Raw genomic sequence first — 22,005 nt, forward strand, 5'->3', positions numbered from 1 at the left:
GGCCAGTAATGAGTACAGTATGGTGGTTGATTTAAATCAATTAGTAGTTTCAATAAGCCCTGCATATACCTTTAGGTTCGCAGGATTAAATACCAGTCATTACCCTTATGTAGTAAATATCATGTTCTTCATTTAAATCACGTAAAATTTAATTCAACAGCTATATCACAAAATATTTAAAAACAGCATATCTTTAAAATTTCTGATAGGAAGTCTCGCGAGCTGAAGACAAAAATGTTTTTCTTTCGTACAGTAATGCCATTGCTCGCTTTGAAATCGGTGAGTTTGTTAATAAAAAATTCTTTAATGCTTGACAAAATACGAAATCGATAATAAAACAAATTCCAAATTAGGAGTTCCAGATGCCCATATTTGGTGGAGGATTACGTTATTCAAAATTTGATGGCTGTAGGTACCGTAGTCCGTAGGTACCGTTATCACAATGCGAGAAACATACATACATTCATGCAGATTCTTTATTATTTAATTTCTTTAAATATGATTCAGGGCGATAATACTTGGGGGGGGGCAACAATTTAAAAAGGGATTCGCCGTTTATCGTGAAACGCTACAAACTGTCTTTTTGAGATTAATAGCCCTTCTAGGTTACCGCCTCTTTGGGCTAGGAACCAATCAAATTAACAAAGCTAACCGCCCAACCGGTATAGTGTTTAGCGTCTCTGATTGCCGTACCGAAGGGGCTGGATTCGAATCCCAGAGAAGGCATGGATGTTTGTAAATGTGTGATGTCCGTTCGACATGGGGGGGGCACTGTAAATATGCAGCTAGGCGAAAATACTCTCTCGAGGTTACTGGTAGGAAAAGAGGGATGGGAAACCCTCGGACCCGTCCCCCCTCAGAGTGCTGTCCATCAAAATTGGGGGCGAGGAACTGAGTTAACTCGCACTGTCACTTGTAAGGTGTTCAAGACTCTTGCAAACGACAGGCGTAAACTTGCGCCCCTTGCCACGAGGAATTTCGTGGGCTTGGGCTGACTATAGGTCAGATAAGTCCCCTTGCCACTAGGAATTTCGTGGGCTTGGGCTGACTATAGGTCAGATAAGTCCCCTTGCCACTAGGAATTTTGTGGGCTTGGGCTCACTATAGGTCAGATAAGTCCCCTTGCCACTAGGAATTTCGTGGGCTTGGGCTCACTATAGGTCAGATAAGTCCCCTTGCCACTAGGAATTTCGTGGGCTTGGGCTGACTATAGGTCAGATAAGTCCCCTTGACACTAGGAATTTCGTGGGCTTGGGCTGACTATAGGTCAGATAAGTTCCCTTGCCACTAGGAATTTCGTGGGCTTGGGCTGACTATAGGTCAGATAAGTCCCCTTGCCACTAGGAATTGTAGACACATATTTCCAGTTACAAAACGCAAAGATTGATGTCAAGCGCTCCGCAATTATTCCCTGTCCTGTCTTGTTTGTGCGTCTAGTGGTTTTTGTGAAATTAGTGTTTTTGTTATTCGTCCATTGTTCTTGTCTTCGTAGCGTCTCTTCTGTGTGTGTCAACAGTGTTGTGTAATGTGTTAACCTTACGAAATTTATTCTAAGTCCAAGAAATCATTGATAAAAGTGTTTAAAAATTCATTACCCAGGATTACATTGGATTACCATGTTCGTCTTATCACTGCCAAGCTCTTCCCTGTAACATTCTAACACCTTCTTTTCTTTTTATTCACTCTCTACACAAAATTCCCTTTTCGCAGACACCTTACTTATAGTTAAGAAGTTATAAGCCCCTACCCCTCTTCTTTTCCCCTTTTAATTCACAACCCCCACTTTTTATTTCTCTAATAACTCAGCAGCCACACCACCTAGAGCCTCCATTCCACCTTCGTTTGTCTTCCCTCCTTATTATCTCTCCGATTTTACCTCTCACTTTTCTCTACGATCCTTCTTTTCCCCTTTTGATTCTAACCCCCTTTTTTATTTCTCTTATTACTCACTAATTTTTTAACCCAAAGTTTCCACTCCACCACAGTTTGACTTCACTTCTTCTCCCTTATTAACAATTTCATCTACTATTCTCTTCGACCCTCCCTCTTTCTTGCCCCCCTTTCTAATTTGTTTCCTTCATCTGTTCTCAGTGTCCATCCCTCTTCTTTCTTAGTTTTCCCGACACATAGTGGACTTAGAGGAATTTCTCCAACTACGGTTCTTTTACTAGATGGTCAATGAATAATCCTTGTATACTACTAACTGTAATGTTAATCTACTGAGGTAAAACTACCTCACCTTTCTTGCATTCTGAGATAAACAGGGAGCAGTAGGCCCGTATATTAACAATCTCAAACTACGCTTCAGAACATTTTGTGGTTAGTGCAAGGTATAATACACTGACATCCCCAGGTGTGACTTTCTTACTAGGCTTACTGTTTAAATTGTACTTACTCACAGCCTACCCTAATTATAGTGTCACTTTGTCTCTGTTATCTGTACTGCTATAGTGATAGTGTTATTTTAATATAGTGTATGCCACACATACATTAGAACCTGCATCAAAGCAACAAGTTCTTTATTTACTGTGACAGCTTTTACACTAGGCTTTTAATAGTCCACAGTGTAACATATTTCTCACTGAACTGAGTTAGTCCTATCTGTGACACTGACTGAACTTTAATGCAGTAATACCCTGTACCGAACTTTGAACTATTATTATTATTTTGTTCAGTACTGCTATCTTGATAATATTCCCTGTATTACTGAACGGTGCAATCAACTGCATTTTCAAACACAATTGCATACCTCTCTATCATATTCGTGAATGTTAAGAATCAGTTTTGTGTGACATCAATTTTGAATAGTGTTGCAATATTGAATAGTGCTCCTTGCCATGCGACGAAAATCTGCTGTACCGACTGAAGAAGACCATACCCCTATCAATGGCATACTAGACCCTTTTGCCTTACTTTCTTCAGATCGGACGCACGCAGAGAAAATCGTAGCATTAGCAGAAGATATCAGACAGGCCTCGGCGACATCCAGAAGGAACAAGTACCTCTTGTCAAACGACGTAATGATACTCATACAAAAGTCGTTAGAAGTTCTACAAGGGCTAGTTCTAGAAGGCCTGGAATACACACTGAAGCCTAAGACAATTGAAATTGGGGTCAACACATCCACCTTCGTCTGTTGCGAAGCAGTACGCGCACAGATTTCTACAACCTCGAGCGATCTTCCTGCACTGAGTGCATCAGTTTCTTACGCAGCAACATCAGCAGTTATACAGGAGCCACCCCCACGCTCTTTTGCAGAAGTAGTGAAACTAACACAGAGGCCTAGTTTAATAATAAAGCCTACTGGTAAGAAAAAAGAAGCAGAACTCAGGAAGGAGCTCCAAGAAAAAGCCCCGATTAGTAGCCTACAAATTGCGGTGGAGCATATCTCCTCAACATCGAAAGGAGAGTTAGAGGTCTTTTGCAAATCAACTAAAGACATAGATCAATTAGAAGAGAAATTACAAAATGCCAACCTTGAGATTGATCTGCAATGACGGCAAAGAAGAAAGCCACGCTGCACAGTTCATAGCGTCCCGGACAACATCATGCCCGAGGAACTCATCGGGGAAATTGCTGCAACAGCAGAAATCCCATCCACAGGCATCAAAGCGCTCTTCAGACTCCGAGAACGGAACCCAAAGCGAGTCAAATGGGTTTTGGAGTGCCAACCGTCCATCCTTCCGGCAGTTCTTAGGGCAAGACGAATTTTCACAGGCTGGCACGCACACGCAATCACAGAGTACCTGGGCATCCGTCGCTGCTACAAGTGCCAGCAGCTCGGACATACCCAGAATAAATGCACATGCAAGAAGAACTTCTGTGCCTACTGCGCCGGACCGCACAATGTCAAAAACTGCAAAGCAGAACTACCAGAATGTATTAACTGCCGTGACGCAAATGATAGACATGGAACCATGCACGACTGTAGGCACCCAGCCTACGCAACTGAATGCGCAGAATACCAGCGAGCAGCTGCCTACATCCGCAGCATCACCCAATATTAATAACAACACACCACGTAATTGCGAAAGTCAACAAGCGCAAAACGTTCAGATAAATACAGTGTTTAACTCAAACGAAGAACCCATCAGATTTTTACAAATCAATATGCAGCGAGCCAGGGCTGCGGTCGCTCAGACAGTTCAATTCGCAGTTGATAATAAAATAGACTTTATCATAGGTCAAGAGCCATATACCCGCGATGGCGCGGCAGCAGGTTTTCCATTGCAATGGACAGTATTTCAAAGTTCCAATTACGACCATCCACCAAGAGCTATAATAATAAGCTGTGATCCAGACTGGTCTCCAACATCTATCTCACTCGATCAAGATCATGTAGCAGTGCTCGTAGAAGTACAATCCTTCTCTGTTATCTTAGCGTCGATCTATTCTCCTCCAACAGCGGATATTGGCCCGATGACAAGATTCATCCAAAGTGTCATACATCGATTTAAAATCCCAAATATGATCTTCGCAGGCGATTACAATTCACATAATACGGCCTGGGGATATCGAACTACAGACCCGAAAGGGAGAGAACTAGAGGACTTCATATCCTCAAGTAATCTAATAGTCCAGAATACAGCAGATGCACCACCATCCTTCGACAGGGTCTTTGCACAGGGATGGCCAGACCTCACCCTGACCACTCTGCACGTAGCACCTCTTTTGCAGGACTGGAAAGTCGAAGAGGAAGAGAGCCTCAGTGATCACAAGTTCATTACCTTCTCTATATCGCAGACCACCTCCGTGTCCAAGATCAAACGCTATAACCTTCCTGGCCGAAAATTAACAACATTTACGAAGAAAATTAAAGTGCAGCTAATGCGCCTCGAACCTTCGCTCCAACTAGCTAACACGTCAGCAGAATTAGAAGACTTCTCCGTAACATTACAAGAAACAATGCAAGCCATATGTAATGAAAATCTCCCTCTTAGAAAACCTAAGAGACTCCAAGGCATTCACTGGTGGTCGAGTGCGCTCAGAATACAGCAACGAAAGTGCAGAGCACTGCGAAGAAAACTCAAAAGCGAAAGACGGTTGGAGATAGAGTCCAACACCCTCACCATATTTCAACGGGAGCGGGCGCGGTACAAAAAGATGATTATTCAGGCTAAGATTACTTCCTGGAGGGAATTCTGCACCCAAGCAAAAACGACGTATGGTATTCACCACAAAATAGCTACCGGTAAAATTTTTAAACCTTCGCAGCTACAGATCCCTCTCTCAATCACCAACAGTCAGGAGTACACGGCAGACACCCTACGTACGCTCCTAAACGCAGTTTTCTGCAAAGATGATGTACAGCAGGACACAACAGAACAAGCTCTTCTCAGGACAGTAACAACCACACTGGACACCCCAACAGACCCGGATATTACAATTAATGAACTTCAAAAAGTTCTTGCAACTCTGCCGCGCAAGAAAGCCCCTGGGCCCGATGGGATGGACTATGCTATCACCAAAGCAACGATCAAAGCTCACCCTAAATTCTTTGTTGACTATTTCAACAAGCTTCTGGCAGCAGGTATATTCCCAAAACCATACAAGATAGGGCAAGTCATTTTATTTCTGAAAAAGAACCGGAACCCAGCCGAGGCCACATCCTTTCGTCCTATCTGTCTCTTATCGGCAATGGGTAAGGTACTAGAAAGGATTATCATGAACAGGCTACGGTACCATTTACACACGCAAGGATTCTTAAGCCCGAGACAATACGGGTTTAGGACGGGCACTTCTACAGCCCACCTACTCTTCGACATTAGAGAAGCAATTTTAGAGAATCGACATAGCGGCCACCATACTGCCATGATAAGCATAGATCTCAAAAACGCTTTTGATACATTATGGTGGCCGGCTATCAAACAGGCTCTGCGGAAGGCAAAATGTCCGAGCAACCTGTATAAGATGCTAAGCAACTATCTACAGGATAGAAGACTACTAGCAGTTCACAACTCAGGCATAATAGAGCAGGAGCAGACGAGAGGCTGTCCACAAGGGTCGTGCGCTGGTCCACACCTGTGGAATCTAACTTTCAACGAAGTTTTAACAGCTACATGGCCAGCGCACACAAAGATCTACGCCTACGCAGACGACGCAGCGCTAATAGTGAAAGGTCGAACCCGAAGAGACTTAGAGACTCACTGTAACGAAGTGTGCCAACAATTCTATGCCCTATGTGACAACCTTAAACTGAAAATTGCAGAGCACAAATCCAAAGTGTTATTAATACCTAAAAAGGGAGGTTCTCTTTCAAGAAGACCAACCATTAAGATCAACAATCAGAGGATACAAATAGTCAATCAACTAAAATATCTGGGCCTTACGTTCGACCACAAGATGACCTGGATACCACACATTCAGGACATCAAAATGAGAACAGTGACAATTGCGAAGCAAATGCGATTATTTCATGGCCACAAATGGGGCCTCAATCCTCATATTCAGAAGGTCCTCTTCACCACAGTGGTGGAAAAGATAGTCACTTATGCAGCAGCAGTATGGGCTCACCCAATGCAAAGCAGGAAAATTAAACACCTTTCTAGCATTCAAAGACCTTTTGCATTGGGTATCACTAGAGCCTACCGCACGACGTCTTCAGACGCGATCAACGTGCTGGCTGGCCTTCTTCCCCTACACATCCGTGTCGAAGAGGAGGCAGCAGGCAGCAAGACAAATCGTCCTGCAGCTTAAAAGACCTGTCACCTTTGAGGAAGAATATTTTAATCCAGAGGACTATGAAGCTAAATGCTGCCCTCTGAAAATCCATCCAGCAGCCAAAGGCACCGGAATAAGCATAATTACCAATCCAACTACGGCCCACCGTCCAGCACAGATTACTATCTTCACTGACGGGTCGAAGATAGACGAAAACGTGGGAAGTGCCTATGTGGTCATGCTGCAAGATACAGTCATAGATCAATGGAAGGGTCAACTAAGACAATTTAATAGCGTTTTTCAGGGAGAAGCAGTGGCAATTGCGCAAGCAATCCGCTACCTGCAATCCCACCACTCCCGCAACGCTACAATAAAGACAGACAGTCTTTCTTCGCTATACGCAATAGGAAACCCTGACCACCCCTCCGATATTATTCAGGGAATACAGGAAGATCTGCGAAAAAATTCCCAACTCCATACAAGACTTGAATGGATCAAAGCGCATTCCGGCCACCACGGCAATGAGTTGGCTGACCATCTAGCCAAAGAAGCTGCCATAGGAGCAACATCTCAACAAATCAACATCCCATGGCCAGTGTCTTACCTGAAAAGAACATTGCGCTTAAAGGCAATCGGGAAATGGCAGCAGACATGGGATAACAGCGACACCGGCCGACGGACTTATTACCATGTCAGCTACGTGGACACTACCAAAAATTTTGCAAACATGCAATTGGTAAGATACATTACGGGTCACGGACCATTTCCCGAGTACTTTAACAAACGCGGGATAAGTAACACTAGCCAGTGCGCCTGTGGACAGACTGGCTCTCCGGAGCATTATCTAACCTCCTGTCCCCTTACAGAAGGGCTACACATCAACCTTCCGTCAACCAATCGACAAGCTTTCTGTAAGTTTTTGATAAAACAGAGGCACTTGGTTAGAAAAATAGGGCTTTTAATGGATAAACTGGCCGATCTTAACACAGACCTGTGCCATACTTAGCCATATAGACGAATAGTAATTCGGTGTCTAGCACCAACTACCAACACCACAAAATAACTGTGAATTATTGTAAGGAGTGTCCAACACTCCTAGTAATATAGCAAGAATAAACTATTTAATCAATTTGCATTATGCCAACCAAACGAATTATGTCTATTATCTGTACCGCAATATGTAAATAAGGACCATCTGTACCTGTTTATAAATGTATTTTAAGTACCATCACCATGTAGTTATGTTTTATGTATGTATATGTATAATGCACCCAATGCTTCTATACTCAATGTAATTATGCGCCTTGTATATATATGTTCTAGTATAAACGTTACTGTATTGATCATTAACTGTATTAATCATTGCTGCATTATTGTATTAATATTATTTAGCATCATCAAATTAATAGCACCATTTGAACCTTATTACGTACTTTCAAGTCCGCGAGACTAAGGCACTATGTGCATTAAGATTGTGAGCCCAATGATTACTATGTGCCTAATAATATGTATATATATCCTCGTATATATGATAATGTAACCATGCATCCGAATATAACATCACGCAACATGACACTTTACCGCATAGTGTTAATCTAAAGTCTTAATTCTAAAACCCCCATTACATTAACTAACTTCTATAGCATTATTATTATATATATATATTTGTTTATATATTATGTATCGTCTGTATATGTACCATGTATATAATGCTCATAAATCCAATGATTACTGCGTGCCTAATAATTGTATATACGTGTTTTAGTATGTATATAACTGCATCCATGGCTCCGCGCATATCATCCTGTAGTATGGCACTGTACCACATAGCGTTAAACTAGGATCTTACACTAAAACTAACAGCACCAATGAATTGTTCCAGCATTGTACTAATCTTATGTATTATGTACGTATATGCATAGTGCATCTAATAATTATGTATCCTATGTTAAGTATGCACCTAAAAATATTTGTATATTTATATATATAGTATTAACAAGTAGAAATATTACTGTATTCATGCGTCAGTATTTAACACTGTGTAACATGAAGCCGTTTCGCATAGTGTTAAACTAGAATTTTACTATAAAATTAACTGCATTTATTACTTTCCATAGCACTGTATTATGAACTATCTGTTTATATATGTGTATGTATACCATGTACCTAATGTCTGAGAATCTAGTGATTATTATGTGCCTAAAAGTTGTGTATATGTATATTAGTATATATATTAGTTTATCCATCCAATCGCCTACAGCATCATGTAACATGTAAAAATAACAGCACCAATTACTTGCCCTAGCATTGTATTAAGAAACTAATATATGAATATGTATATGTAGTATGCGCCTATTGTTTAAGTACCCAATGACAATTATGCACCCTATAATTGCGTATAAATGCATTATTTTTAAAATACTATAAAATTAATTGCATCAATTATCCTCAACGGCACTCAACAATGTACCATCTGCTCATGTATATAAATGTGCCATGTACCTATTGATTATGAAATCGAATGATATAAGCATTGTAAATAGGTATAGCATTGTAAATAGGAAAACAGTATAGCATTGTAAATAGGAAGCTGTACCCATGCACCCGCATACATTTCTATGTAACGTGACACAGTAAGGCAAAATATCAACGTAGTGTCCTATTATGAAATTAAATAAGCACCTATTACTAGTTATAACATTATTTTATGGATCTAGAGTTTCAGTATATGAAGTAAGTACGAAATGTTTATGTCACCAATCACTATTGTGTACCAAAATATAAGCGTATATACGCTTTTGTCTATATGTAATTGTGTATGTCTTTGTTTATATGTAATTGTACCCATGTATCTACTAGTGTTATCACATATCTTGGCACTGTATAGTTAATATACATCTATTACGCATGGAATAATCATGGAAGTGGCGCTAATGTGTCTGTATATATGTATATGAATTTATGTTCTGTATATATGATAATGTAACTATGCATCTGCACATTTTATCCTGTAACACGGCACCGTATCGCAAAGAACTAACTAGAGCCCCACTCTAAAATTAATTGCACCAAAGACACTGTCCTACACAGTACTAATCTAGGGTCTAACTTTTAATTCACTGTACTAATTACTTATTCCAGCATAACATTGCGCACCTAATATTTCAGTATGTACATGTCTTCTGTAATCTAATGATAATGCTTCAAAGGGTCATAGTGTACTCAACATATGAGTACACACGTTATGTATATATGCTATCGTATCCATGCTTTTGCATACACGTTGTAACATGGCAATGTATTATCCAGTGTCTAACATTAATTAGCTTTAACGCCACTGTATGAAGTACCAAATTTGTATGTATGTTTATATATTAATATATTAGCACAATGAACACGTACGGTTATCTAGATAAAGGTGGAAGTGGCGCTATACCGATTAACCGTATTGGTAGAGGGGTGGTGCCCACGTCCTCCGTCGCATGTCGCATGCCACTAGGAATTTCGTGGGCTTGGGCTGACTATAGGTCAGATAAGTCCCCTTGCCACTAGGAATTTCGTGGGCTTGGGCTGACTATAGGTCAGATAAGTGAGCATTAGTAAAACAACGACAAAAGGCTTCATTTTACTTTGCTTAGAAAATATATTTGCAATTCGAATTAGCTGTAATATGAATTACTGGAACTCCACTGTACTTTACATATTGCGTATATAATAGGCGTGATGCAAAAATTCTTGCACTATTCTTTCGGCACGCATAATTCTGTGCATGATACTCTGGTATTAAGCCAGGCTCATGCAAAGGCATAAAAATTCTTTGAATGTGCAGTGAACGACAAAACTTAAACTTTTTGCAAATCGTGTTTTCAAACTATTTGACAGTGCGTGCGAATTAAATGCGTTTATGTTTAACTTTGTAAGAAACAGAAATACCTTGATTTATGATTTTGCTGTTAACTAATCAAAATCAAACTTTTGCATAGATTTTCCATGCAAAAAATAAATTATATTTGCTCAAATATGTATTTTTAAGTCTCGTTTTACCCACTTTATTCATAGTTAAGTTAGAAAAGTAATAAAATATTTTTATGTTTCACTGACTGGAAGATGATTAAAAAAAAAAAAAAAAAGAAGAAGAAGAAGAACAGAGCAGCTTTGGGAAAGGCTACTAATAAAACGAAATCTTTCGTGCTTCAGATATGGTAATTCTACCAATTTATCGATATAGGAAACAAACTAGCTTCCTTCTAGTTTTAAAGAGGATTTAAAAAAAAATTAAAGTAACTCAAACAAAACCAGAAAGAGGAAAGCAGCGACTAAGTGCGGCGCTAATGAAAGTGCTTGTTTTAAATCCCTCCATGTTTGTTTAAACCCCTCCATGTTTCATGTGTTAAGTTTGAATACGCGTGGTGGCCATACCATAAATATCAGTAGGTCACGAACGCATCTGAAATAGCATAAGACATTTGTGTTTGTTACATTATACTTCATTTTAAGGCAAAACAATGGAATGTATTCCATTTTAAAATGTCTGAGCCAATAACCTAAAAGAAAATAAATATTAAAATTTTAGAATAAAAAAATAAAAGGGGATTACTAGAATTTAAATCTGGTGATCTGCACGACTAAATGTAGTTCTTTCGTGTAAACAAAGTAATAGAGTAATATTCGATTAAATTAAAATTATGTATAATTTATAATTAGCAAAGCTACAAATATCGAGTCTGGAGTAGTTTTAGTCAATAACTCAATCGATTTTGAGGCAAACAGGCACACGTTCCTCGTCGTCAGGAGCGAAGAAATATCCCGATGAAGAGGTTTGGTTTACGTGATTACGACAAAGGCTTGGAGGCTATCTGCCTAAGGGAAGGGATATGTTCGTGGAGGACTTTCTAAGGAAAACTGGCTCGTAGACACGTTACACATGGGGAAAATCACGCAAACGTCCATGCGTCCCGTTCGCATATTTCACAAGTGCACATCAGCGCAGCCACTGAGGGAGGGGTTTCGAAAATGGACCAATGAGTTGCTATTGCTCTTGTGACGCTAAATCTTCCTGCATGTAAGCGTATATTGTTTACGTTTTAATTTGCATTTGTTTCGCAGTTATAAATATATGGCATAATAGTAAAAATTTTGTAGTGCTTTCGTTTTCTGATTTTCATTAATCGCTGACATATCACTTTCGAGATTTTTATCACGCATTAATATTTGGATTGATGTTCACAGCATATTATGTGGATTAAGAGAATTCAAGTGTATATTTTTTTTAAATTGAGATGAGAATGACTGAAAGTATTACAATGAATCTAGTCTTTGTTTATTTCAGTGCATTCTTTTGATTTTTAAAAGTGCAAGATTCAGAACACATATGATCTATTATTAAAATTAAAAGTTATATGTGAATAAATTGAATATACTCGTTGTGAATAAGATATATTCACTCTGCTTGATGAGTATTTCTTGTGTAGACTGCTCACTTAAGAGTGAGCAGTTATTAAATGTGAAATTTAACACACTAAATGTATACGAATGCAAATTAGTAAATTTCACTTTGACTAAAATTCTGCATTGATTATTATTATAGAACATTTTTCATATAGACTGCAATAAAAAGTTCTGACTTCTGTTTACATATGTAACTGGTGAAAATATTTTTCTCATACACATAGTTTTATATAAAGATTCCATTTGGGCTCAGATGTTTATCACATATTTCTTTCTTCATCTTATTTACCACATAATAAGTAATATTTGACATCGATATTTTTGCGAAGTATCCAACATGTATTTCAACCAGGTAGTGAAATCCTCATAATTTGACCTAACTTCGCAATGAAAAGTTTCAGAAGCAATCGATGATCCTTTAAATATTTCTTACGAAAATCGCGTGGCAGAATATTTTCAACCATATTGCTTAAATCTCAAAGCACGCGAAAGGTCATGTGACATGACAGAAATATTACTGGATGCTCATTGGTCCATCCTAGAAGCCCCTCCCTTGGTGGCTACACAGATGTGCACTTGTGAAATATGCGTCCCGTTCGCGGGATTCAAACCTAAGACCGAACTACCAGACTTCACCGACTTTACCGCTCAGACGCTGTTTGACCCCTGATGAAGAGGTATCTCTCAGATTTCTTTGCTGATGATGAAGAGGGACCTGCACTTTTTTGCCCTCGAAACTGATTGAGTTCTTGACTAAATCTACGCCAAACACGAGATTGTTGCTTTGTTAATTTTATGTTTCATTGTGGCGTGTTTCTCTTCTGCTATGCATAACTTATCACCTATTTTGGGGTTATTCGAACATAAACTATAATTTGTTTTTCTGTTAAAAATGTATTATGTGTTACAAAGTTCTTACGGTTTAAAAAGAAAGAACTGCTTAATTTTTTACTTTTTCCTGAGTAACGTATACAAAAAATTGTTTATTCTATTCCTTATTTTATCTAAAATACTATTCCTCATGAAAAATATGCCAACCACAAAAATGCTGTACTATCGGTCAAAATTATAATGAGCACAGAGGTACTGAAATCATAACTAAAACGACGAACAACCTAATTGAAACATATTTACATACAAATAGCTTTCTTATTCCACCGATGTATGGAAATGTAATGTTATTAAAACAGATATGCACCAGTCCCTATTTACTTGCTTAGCCACAGCTTTAAGATTCTTGAAAATGAAAGTGGCGCAATGTATTATAGCAAAATACGCATGAGCTATCTGCTGGAGATATTGACTCTGTGGGGAAATTTTTAAAGGAAACATTTGTATTGCATACATGAAAAGATTTTAAAAGGCCATGCTACTTACTCTTTCAGCTACTACGCGTCAAACAACTTTTTCGGGAAACCACTTTTCGGATGACTAATAATTTAGCTATTTTGGGCTTGTCAGGGTTCGAAAAACGATAAGCAGATAATTTGCGATTAAAAATTGACCATTAGAAGAAATGATGTCTATAATTAATGTATATCTCTCAGTAATATAGATTATTTATGTTTCGCAAACGTGTTTTCAAAAATAGCTACTTAATAAAGATTATTGCTTAAGAGTTAAAGCAGGTTCTCTATTTATTATTTATCAGTTTTTCACACATATCCGTTCAATATGATATGAAATTCATGAACAGCATAGTTCTTTTACACGTTAAGTATTTAGCCATTCAGGCATAGAGGTAGGTCCGACGATTTGCATCTACAGAGTGTTTCAAAAAGAGTATACGTTTTACAAGGTGTTATTTTGTCCAAACCATCGATCACAGAGCCTCGGCTTGGCTATTGGCGAAACCAATACATAGTCTAGTTTATATTAATAGCCGCTAGATGTCAGTTGTCTTCTGTTTTGCGTGGTAACCATCACATGTTTAAAATGGCTACTCCGCAGCAGAAATCATTTTGTGTTCTCCAGTTTGCGAAGTGCAATTCCGTGATTACAGTGCAAGGACGTTTCAAGTTGAGGTACCAAAGTGATCCTCCGAATGGGTGGAACATTTGCAGATGGTATCGACAGTTTGTAAATACAGGATGTGTATGTAAAGGAAAGAGTCCTGGCCGCTCTCGTGTTCCCAACGAAAATGTGCACGGATTCAAACTGTAGTCCACGGATTCAACGTAGTCCTTCAAAATCAACTCATCGTGCCAGTCGCGAGTTACAACTGCCTACGACAACAATTTGGCGTGTTTTGAGACGTCGGTTGGTTATGAAGCTGTACAAGTTACATCTGTTACAGGCTCTGCGTCGTGATGACAAACGCAAACGTGTGGCATTTTGCAACACGTTTGCTGTTGACAATGATAACACTTTCGCACAACGCATCGTGTTCAGTGATGAAGCGACTTTTCATGTTAATGGTCATGTAAGCAAACACAACGTTCAAATTTGGGGCATACAGAACCCACACGCAGCCATTGAACATGTACGAGATTGGCCCAAAATCAATGTGTTTTGTGCGATATCCCGATTATCTGTTTACGGCCGATTCTTCTTTGATGGAAACACGATTAACGGTCAGCAGTATCTTGCTAAGTTACAAAACTGGTTGTTTCCAAGGCTGCACGAAGACAACTTCATTCTTCAACAAGACGCCCCCTTCACTGGTGTCGCCAAGTGCACGATCATCTGAATGAAACTCTACCGAACCGTTGGATTGGTCGTCAAGGAGCTGGCGATTTACATTTCTCAGCTGGCTTCCATGGTCACCGGATTTGACACCCTGTGACTTCGTCATGTGGAGTTTCATTAAAGACAATGTTTATGTACCACCACTCCCACAGAAGCTGGAAGAGGTGAAGAACCGGATCCGTACTGTCTTAACATCAGTGACGACGGACATGCTTGCCGGAGTATGGGAGGAATTTGAGTATCGATGTGATATCGTTCGTCTCGCTGATGGAGGACATATTGAACACCTGTAACATCTGTAATCTGAACTTGAGAGGTTCGTACATATGTGTGTAAAGTTTCATATTCATATGCCATACAGTTTAATAAATATATTCATTCGAAATGAGTATATTCTTTTTGAAACACGTTGTATAATGGTCTAAATTAGATTTGGTAATGATTTACAATTTAACATTTCCTTTCAGAACTGTTCCCACAGTAACATCAACCAGTTGTTTGAAGAAATCTATTTTTTGTAGGTACTAAGATAGATAATAGCATATTTATTGCTCAGCTGTTTTAAGAAGAAATTAAAGTAAAATTAGTATAAAAACCTCATTACAAATGTCACTTTCAAGGTCATTAGATTATTTTAATTGTAAAGAAATAAACTGAGTTTAGTATTGAGTGTATAGAAGATGCTTCATCCTCATTGGAAGGAATTCCATAAATGCGTAGTAGAAAGATATTTGTATTGTAGATGGTAGCTGAATTTGGCAACTTTTAGCGATTTTTCGCCGAATTTGACGATAAAGTTAGTCGCCAAAACAGAACAAAATATTCGCAAATAAAAGCATGAAATCAGACAAGCAAAGCACAAAATCAAAATAAGAAAAATTAAGATGTATAAAACGTAACTCAAACTTAAAAAAATGAAAAAACACTTACCGAGACTCATACAATCACAAAATGGCGAAGACGCCACACAAAAAGGCACACTCTTGTTTTAGAAGATTATAAGAATTATGTTGTCATTCCTTTCTTTCCATCAATTAGCTATAAAGTTGCACGTATTTTACAGAAATCTAACTTTCGGGTCGTTTATTCTCCTGTCAATAAAATTCCGGGTTCCATGCTCAAGAACTCCATTTCGGATGTGAATTCCTGGGGTATTTAAAGGATTCCTTGCCAGTGTGGTTTAATTTATATTGGTCAAACTAAGAGAGCCTTAAAATTTCGCTTTGAGGAATATGAGGCATATGTTAGAAAAAAGGAAACACGGAAGTCCTCCGTTTTCCAGCATTGTTGGCCCGAAAATCATATATTCAATTTTTCTGCAGCCAAAATTATTCAAAAAACATCTTCCATTGGTGAATTAGATTTTCTAGTGGCGTTTCACTTTAAAAAAAAAATATTTCTGTTCTAATTAACGATCCTAATTCCAGTCCATTTTTGCCTTGAAAATTATATTTTAGTTCTGGTTTCATCAATAGATGAGTAGCTTAACTCCTGTCCAGTCATTCTTATCGTATCTTATCTAATTACTATATCTTATCTCGTTCATTTACGCTTTGGCAGCTGAGGATGATGGTTTGGTAAAACCATCGAAACTAATCCCGTGAAAATTTGCAAATATAACGCTGATTTTTGTTGTTTGACTTCTAAATTAACACCTAAGCATTAAATAAGTAAGAAAAGATCGTAATGCGATGCTGACAGATAGCAGGAGGTCATTTTCCCCTTCGGCAATGATTAACTTTATAAAATAAAAATCCTTTTTAACAAATAGAAATAATGTAGTTCCTTTTAGAATTTATAATGCTCATCATTTATTCGAATCTGACATTTTGCAGTCTATATTCGTGAAACTTATATAGTTGAATGCGCACATTCATATTTACTTAAAACTTTAAATCAAATTTCAAGGTAATGAACAACAAATAAAAAAAGCTAAAGATACATTACAAATTTTTAACTGAATGGCATTCAGTTATGCTTCTGGATTTATCGTTTTTGTGTGTTTTTTAAGCAAAAATTTCAGAAAAATAAGACTTACAAGGACAGATCACCAATGGACATTTCTGTGTGTCTAACGGGTAAAGTACTAAATCCATTGGACATCTCAGTGTCAACGTCAACCTAAAGAAAAAAAAAAAAAAAAAAAAAAAAAAAAAAAAAAAAAACGCTTGATTTAAGAAAAGTTGCTAGAAATTATAATATAAATGAGCTGAAATACAAAATCTTTTATGTTGAAGGAAACTCTTCTGTTTCTTAGTTTTTAATGGGTTTATTTTTTTAAATGTTTATTTACATCTCTTTATTTGTATTTATTTATTTATTTATTGTGTAATAGGTAGAAATAAATAAAGTTATAATTTTTGGTATTATAAATAGAAATAAGTAAAAATAATATTAAAATTTATGATTTTGGGGGAGACAGGGGGATGCTATAAAGCTAAAAATTCAGTACAATTGAAAAAAATAAATAAATTATTTTTAAAAAATAAGCTGAAAGGTTTCAGATTTTAAAGGCCACCCAAAAGGGTTTGATAAAGTTTATACGCTCTCTCTGGGCTCGCAGTTTACTTAGTCAGCTGTTTCACTCACTCATGTTAACACAGTTGTTTTGCCTTTTTAGCTTCATTATTAAGCGTAATTTTTTCACACTTATGCCGCATACAACTGAAAAGCAAAATCACAAAATTTTTATTTAATTTATTTGTTTATTTCTCCCGATGCAGTGTTAAGTCTTGACATACATTTTTATATTTTTTACATTCTTTTCTCAGTTTATCGAATAAGTGCCCAGTTTTCTAAGTAAGATGGCTAGCAAAAATGTTATTATTAACGTTTTGTGTGTTAACTTTATTCATTAAATATCACGATTTTCGCACTTACGCTTCATAAAATTAAATTCAACTGCAAAATTTCAATATGTAAAAACGGCATATCTTTAGAATTTCTAAAACACCGTCTCAAAAGCTGTAGATAAAAATGTTTTATTCCGCATAGTGTTGCCACTGCTCGCTTTCAATCTTTGAATTTGTTAATCGAAAATACCTTAAAGCTTTACATAATATGAAATATACAGTTTGAAATTCAAAATTAGAGCTTCCAGGTGCACATGTTCTGGTGAAAAAACTACGTTATTTAAAATTTAATTTTAGGTACTGGATTTTACTAGTGATTCAACGTAAAATCCCGTTTCGAAACTAATAGCTCATTTGGACTGACGCCTCTTTTGATCTAACAATGAAGTTAAAGCTTATGTATTATTTAGGGGTTAAAGAAACTAAAAATATCGGATGGTTGCCTACCAATTATTTAATATATACATAATTATTAGCCCAAAGGAGCGTTAGTTCTGAAGGGCTATTAATTTCGTTTTGGCATTTTACGTTGGTTCACTATAAAAGTCTTCATCACTTTTCAAATTGTTGCCACTAAATATTAGAGCTCTGCATTATATTTAAATCTGCATGAATGTATGTATTATCTGCATTAATGTATGTATGTTTCTCGCACTGTGAAAAAGCAACGGTAACTAGAGACATCAAATTTTAAATAACGTAGTCCTCCACTCAAATATGGGCATTTAAAAGCCCAAATTATGAATTTGTTTTATTATCTATTTAATATTTTTTAAACTTTAACGAATTTTTAATTAACAAATTTAACATTTCAAAGCGTTCCATTAACATTAACATTGCATGCATCTTCAAGCACGGATATTTTATGCGCAATATCACAAAAACAGAAATCTTTTCTGTTTTGTGATATTGCTGTTGAATTGAATTTTATGGCTTAAGTGGGAAGAACACGAAATTTAATAAATAAGGGTAACACACTAAACGTTATATTAAAAAAAAAAAAAAAAAATCTCCTTCGTGGTTAATATAAAAGTTGAAAGCTTTCAGGTTTTTATGTTTTATTTATATTTATATTTATATATGAAGAATATGCACAACTTAAATTCAATTTTCCTTACTTAAAGTAAATAGTAATAGTGTGTACCTGTTCTTTCCAAGCAAAAATAAGATAAACTGACCAATAAGTAATGCTTTAAAAATCAATAATATTTTTAGCTTTCAATATTCTGCATTTTTTAGCTTTCAATATTGTGCATTTTTTAGCTTTCAATATTGTGCATTTTTTAGCTTTCAATATTGTGCATTTTTTACTGGTTTTAACATTAAGTAGAGTTCAAGAAAATATATTTAGATTATATTTTTTAAATAATATATGACAAATGGCGGCCATTCTTTTCCTCGATTTGACGGTTAATCCAGGGAATTTTCTTTAACTCTTGTTAGAGATTCGGATTCTTAACTCTCGACTTGCTCGTCCAGCTTTTTCAAGCTACTGTATGGTTCGCGTTTTATTTGCAGGTGTTTTTTCCTTTAAGTAGCTATTATTTCTTCGAGACAGCCGTTGTCGCTGAAAATATCTCACCGAACGATAAATTTTTAGAGTTTTAGATGCGTTTCGAATATGAAAGAAGTTGAGATATGCCCGTTGCATCACAATAATAGAGTGTTAATTTTCAAAGTCTAATTGAACACTTTTCACCCTAAGCTTGGTAGTGGATCTTTTTATTAAAAACATACTATCCAGTTCACAAAAGAAAAAGAAAAAATAGGATACAAGAACAGTTATTTGCTATTTAAATCGTAATGCTTATGATACATGATGACATAATACCAACATTCATAAACATAAAATATTGTGCATGTCGTTTCCGCTAAAAAAAGGATGACTTTCTTAGCTCTCAAATTATAAATAGCATGTTTTTCCATTCCATGTTAAAAGTTCACCTCTAGTGTAAATGCTTGTTCGTCAGTCTGTGCTGTTGACACTTTACTTGGAAGTAAATATCATCTACTATATACATGGAATTAAATCATACATGATATTTATTTATTTATTTTATAAGGTACTTACTCCCTTCTTTCTGCATGCTTTCGTGGTGTAACGATAGCACACTCAGCGCATATTCGAGTGTCTAGGTTCGAGTGCAGGCGAGGGCATTGCTCATTTTTCACGTCTCCTGTTTCAAAATAATCCTAGTGTCTCTACATATTTACGTTAAGAATTTGGAGGAGGAATGGCATTACATTTCTTACTAGGTTATTTCCCAAATGCACAATGGGATGAAACTGGATGGTCGAACTAACTAAATAACTTTTTTAATATATTAATTTGCAAGATGGCGGTTGACTCTTGAAAGAATTACATGCCGTGTATGACTGAATCTAATCAGAATATTAGTCTGTACTTAATGCGTGGTTTCCAATACTTCGTCCGTAAACGTTTGCCTCGACAAATTGCAAGATACAGTACTGTCTTCGAGTTCTAAGCACTTATTTCAGTAAATGAACATTAACAAATATACCAAGTCTAATGTTGCTAACCAGAGCGAAAACAATAATACTGCGTTTTGTTAAAATACTGTTATGTTTATTTTTCTGACACCAGTTGTTACGTTACTTTCTTCTTTTCACGTTCGTACGGGGTTTGTAGATTTGGAGTGAATAATGATGACACTTGATGAAGTATCGAAACACACTTTACTCAGCCAATATTAATCAGGGCAGTTCCAAAGTCACTTTTTACAGTCGTCAATGATCTACTACAAACATGCTGGAACTTTCAGCGACACAGCCTTCAGGCTATCAGGCTATCAAGGTGAAGACAGCTTCACAGCAAAGCACTAGAGTACAGCATTCGACTCTCCTCGGCCGTTCTCGGAACTCTACGTACTCTCGAGACTCTCCACGCTACAACTCGTGGTGCACTCGACGATACACAAGAATACAGCTGTCGACTCGGTTCAGTCGTTCCCGAAGCTCAGCCAGTACCTCCTACATACAAAGCCAAGGCTCTAGGGTTGCTTGAACGCTCTGACGTCAAGAAAGTCGTCTCTCCACTTTGTCAACGCCTGCCTCGTGCTCTGGTAGTGTAGTGAACCGACTGTTGTTTGAAAGTGTAGTACGCTGTAGTTGAATATTTTACATTTGCGATTTTTTTTTTTTTTTTTTTTTTTTTACTATGTCACACAAATACTGTGTTGCAACATGCAAAGGAAACTACAAGAATGGCCCGAAGGTGGCCGTATTTAGTTTTTCTGCGAAAGAAGAGTTCAGAAAGAAATGGATTTGGAACTGCAAACGACAAGATAGATTCCAGCCTACCAAACATTCAAAGGTAAACATGCATTCCATTTTTAAATTAGAAAATTCCTGAAAGATTAATGCTATTGAAACATAAGTGACTTGAAAATGTTAAACAAAAAATTCCAACTGCAAGGGAAATAACATACTAAAATTCTATCGCATTCAACCAAAACAAATAAAACGAACTTTTATATTATCGTTTCATTGCTTTCCATACAAGCATGGTTATGTATTTATTTAATAGGCTGAAATTCCTTTTATACACATTATGAATGAGAATTATTAATGAACTCTTTAATTAATTTATATTTCCCCAGGACCATCGAGATTTTTTAACATGTACATTGTTCTGTGATTCATTAATTTTCATTTATGTAATACAGAGCTTATGTTGAATTTTAAAGTGATTATAAAATGAATCCTTTTCTCAATAAGTATTCAATGTAAAATCCACCTATCTTATAATGTTCATATAATTTTGATTTATTAGATAAGCATATAAAATGTATCAATATAAATGATAATCTTTTAAGCAATAATTTAACTAAGCAACGGAAATTGAAAACATTAAAATAATAGTTATGTATGTAGCAGAAATGAAATATGTTATGTGTTTAAGGTACAAAATAAGAAAGTGAAACTAATCTATTTTTACTTAATATTTTCAGACTTGTAATTCATTTTTTTAAATGAATATTTTCTGCAGAATGTGTATAATATGTTGAATAAAAAAGTGCTTTTTCTATTTGTGTTGTGAAATCTTTGCCATCTATTCCAAAATGCATGCACGCATACACACACACAAAAAAAAGGGGGAAATATTTGCAATTATCATAGAAAAGTGCTAAAGCTCTAATATGCTAAGCTTTTTCATCATAAGCTAAAGAAATATTCATTTTTGAAGATAAAATACTTTGTCAATTAATATTATTTTCGTTTATATTTTAAAATCAATATCTTGAAATTTTCTAATCTTATTTTAATTGAAACAGACGTGTTTGTTACATTAATTTTAAACTGTAAGAAGGAAGTATGTACAATTTGTAGTCAAATA

The 22,005-nt window shown here is 36.6% G+C and overlaps 1 protein-coding gene across 1 annotated transcript in view; it reads right to left on the bottom strand.

Moving 5' to 3' along the window:
- LOC118194741 (glycine receptor subunit alpha-2-like) overlaps positions 1 to 22,005 on the bottom strand; it is a 149,399-nt gene that overhangs the window by 68,021 nt on the left and 59,373 nt on the right. Inside the window, exon 5 of the mRNA XM_085827636.1 lies at positions 16,835 to 16,917. Coding sequence (XP_085683762.1) covers positions 16,835 to 16,917 — 83 coding nt within the window. The remainder of the gene's footprint in view (positions 1 to 16,834; positions 16,918 to 22,005) is intronic.

This window comes from Stegodyphus dumicola, chromosome 12 (assembly GCF_044657685.1).
Source record: "Stegodyphus dumicola isolate Sdum_Otavi_A_Nest chromosome 12, ASM4465768v1".
Classification (NCBI taxonomy): domain Eukaryota; kingdom Metazoa; phylum Arthropoda; class Arachnida; order Araneae; family Eresidae; genus Stegodyphus; species Stegodyphus dumicola.